Source organism: Echinococcus granulosus (assembly GCF_000524195.1).
Source record: "Echinococcus granulosus chromosome Unknown EG_S00008, whole genome shotgun sequence".
NCBI classification, from domain to species: Eukaryota; Metazoa; Platyhelminthes; class Cestoda; order Cyclophyllidea; family Taeniidae; genus Echinococcus; species Echinococcus granulosus.
This window is the reverse complement of record NW_020170388.1, coordinates 81,370-83,017: the sequence shown is the minus strand read 5'-3', so window position 1 is coordinate 83,017 and position 1,648 is coordinate 81,370. Positions and strand designations below refer to the sequence as shown.

General features: G+C 40.4%; 1 protein-coding gene across 1 annotated transcript in view; it reads left to right on the top strand. All coding sequences in view use genetic code 11, as the record gives it.

Moving 5' to 3' along the window:
* Positions 1–1,648, top strand: part of EGR_01919 (Centrosomal protein) — a gene marked incomplete at both ends in the record, with an annotated part of 19,068 nt that overhangs the window by 15,224 nt on the left and 2,196 nt on the right. The window contains one exon of the mRNA XM_024491168.1: positions 749–908. Coding sequence (XP_024354311.1) covers positions 749–908 — 160 coding nt within the window. The remainder of the gene's footprint in view (positions 1–748; positions 909–1,648) is intronic.

Sequence of the window (1,648 nt, the reverse complement as noted above, 5' to 3'; positions counted from 1 at the left end):
CGCGTTTTTTTCTGTTGCCAAATTGACAAGCCCTCTATCATTTAAGAACAACTTATTTTTTTACCCAAACTTGTAGTCTAATGTTTGAAACATTATCGCGTTTGAAGTGTTAATTTTTTAATCCTCTGAAAAGTTGTTCAAACTGTTCCCTAAAGTGTGTCTAATCTGATTACCTCTGCCTTCATTTATCTTCAAAAGCGCTTACCTTTGACTGCTGGATAGTCATTCATTTAGGTGGAAGAATTTCTGCGTTACAGCCGATCTAACGCAAGGCATCAGGAGTTAAGGTTTTTAACGGTCTGTTAAAAAAGGAGGGAAACCGTTAGGTGCCTCTAAAACAAATTTTATTTACCAGCAACATTTGCTTTTTCGGCTCTGGACCTTATTCTACAATTCTGTGTTATGATTGGGTTATCAAGTTGAGTAAAAATGGATTTTTAGAATATCAAAGCCTGTACCGAGTGGATAATATCAAAGGGGCTAATCTGGATTTTATCAGTTACTACAGTATTTCTGAGGATGAAAGAGAGCACCAAAATGTGTGCGGTAATTTCCTGTAAAGCATGGACTTCAAAAGAGGTAGTGATAGGCGCAGCCAGAAAAATTTTTTATTACAAGCACTGATCTTCTAAACCGGTTAGTTGAGGGAAAATGAATTCCAACATAATGCCCATTGAAGCCAAGTCGCTAATGTTACACCTAAAGGCTTATTTTTCTAAAATCTATTTGTTTATTTTCTCTGTCATAGTCTACGGAATCCGTGGAAGACTGGATAGAAGAAGAGGAGGTGGAGGAGACTTCGAATTGGGCCCTTCCAACGAGGCAGCACTGCGGTGAGTGGCCAGATGGCTCCGATGGGTTTCATTGCAGTGAAGTTCCCATAACTTTTCTAACTTGTCTAGTAAAGGGTAAGGGATATCACTACATCACTTAAGGTAGCCAGCTGCTACTAATGCTGTGGTCTTCTAATCTGATGCAATTAGGTCAGGTTACCGATGCTTATTTTTGCTATGCTCCCAACCATGGCAAAGCCTTCAATCAAGCTCCTTTGCTAAAATTATTGTTATGGCATTCTCTTTCAAAAGCTCAAAAACTGCTCCATGATCTCCCTCCCTTTATCAGTAAGTGCTTTGGCATGTGCTTCGGAGGTCTCTTGTAACTCATACTATCGTTCTAAAATACTACTTTATTTCAAACCATGATTGTCAGACTGATGAGGCGGAAGTAAGCATATAGTTTAGTAAATCATACCTCCAGACAGAAATAACTTCGTTCGTGCTCATTTCGTTGAAGTGAGAGCATCGTCGATGCCTCTATAAAGGAGGGTTTCAGGTCGTTCAAGCCTGATGTCTTTTCCATCATATGTCAATGGGCATCTTTTTTAACCAGTCAACAAGGCGTTTTATGTGTTATTTTGCTGTTTGTTTGGATTTTACTCTCTTATCTCTAACCCTGCTTTAACTTTGAGTCTCTCCTGAAGACTTTATGAGATTTGTGACTTTGGACACAGTAATGACATGTACTGATGTAGCCCCGCACGACCTCCCTAAAGATAAGAGGAGGCACAATGGTTGGTCAGAATATGTATTGCCGACGTAGAGAAGGGCTAGGGAACTACTGCCATGGCCCGAAGGCCAGGCCCCTCCCC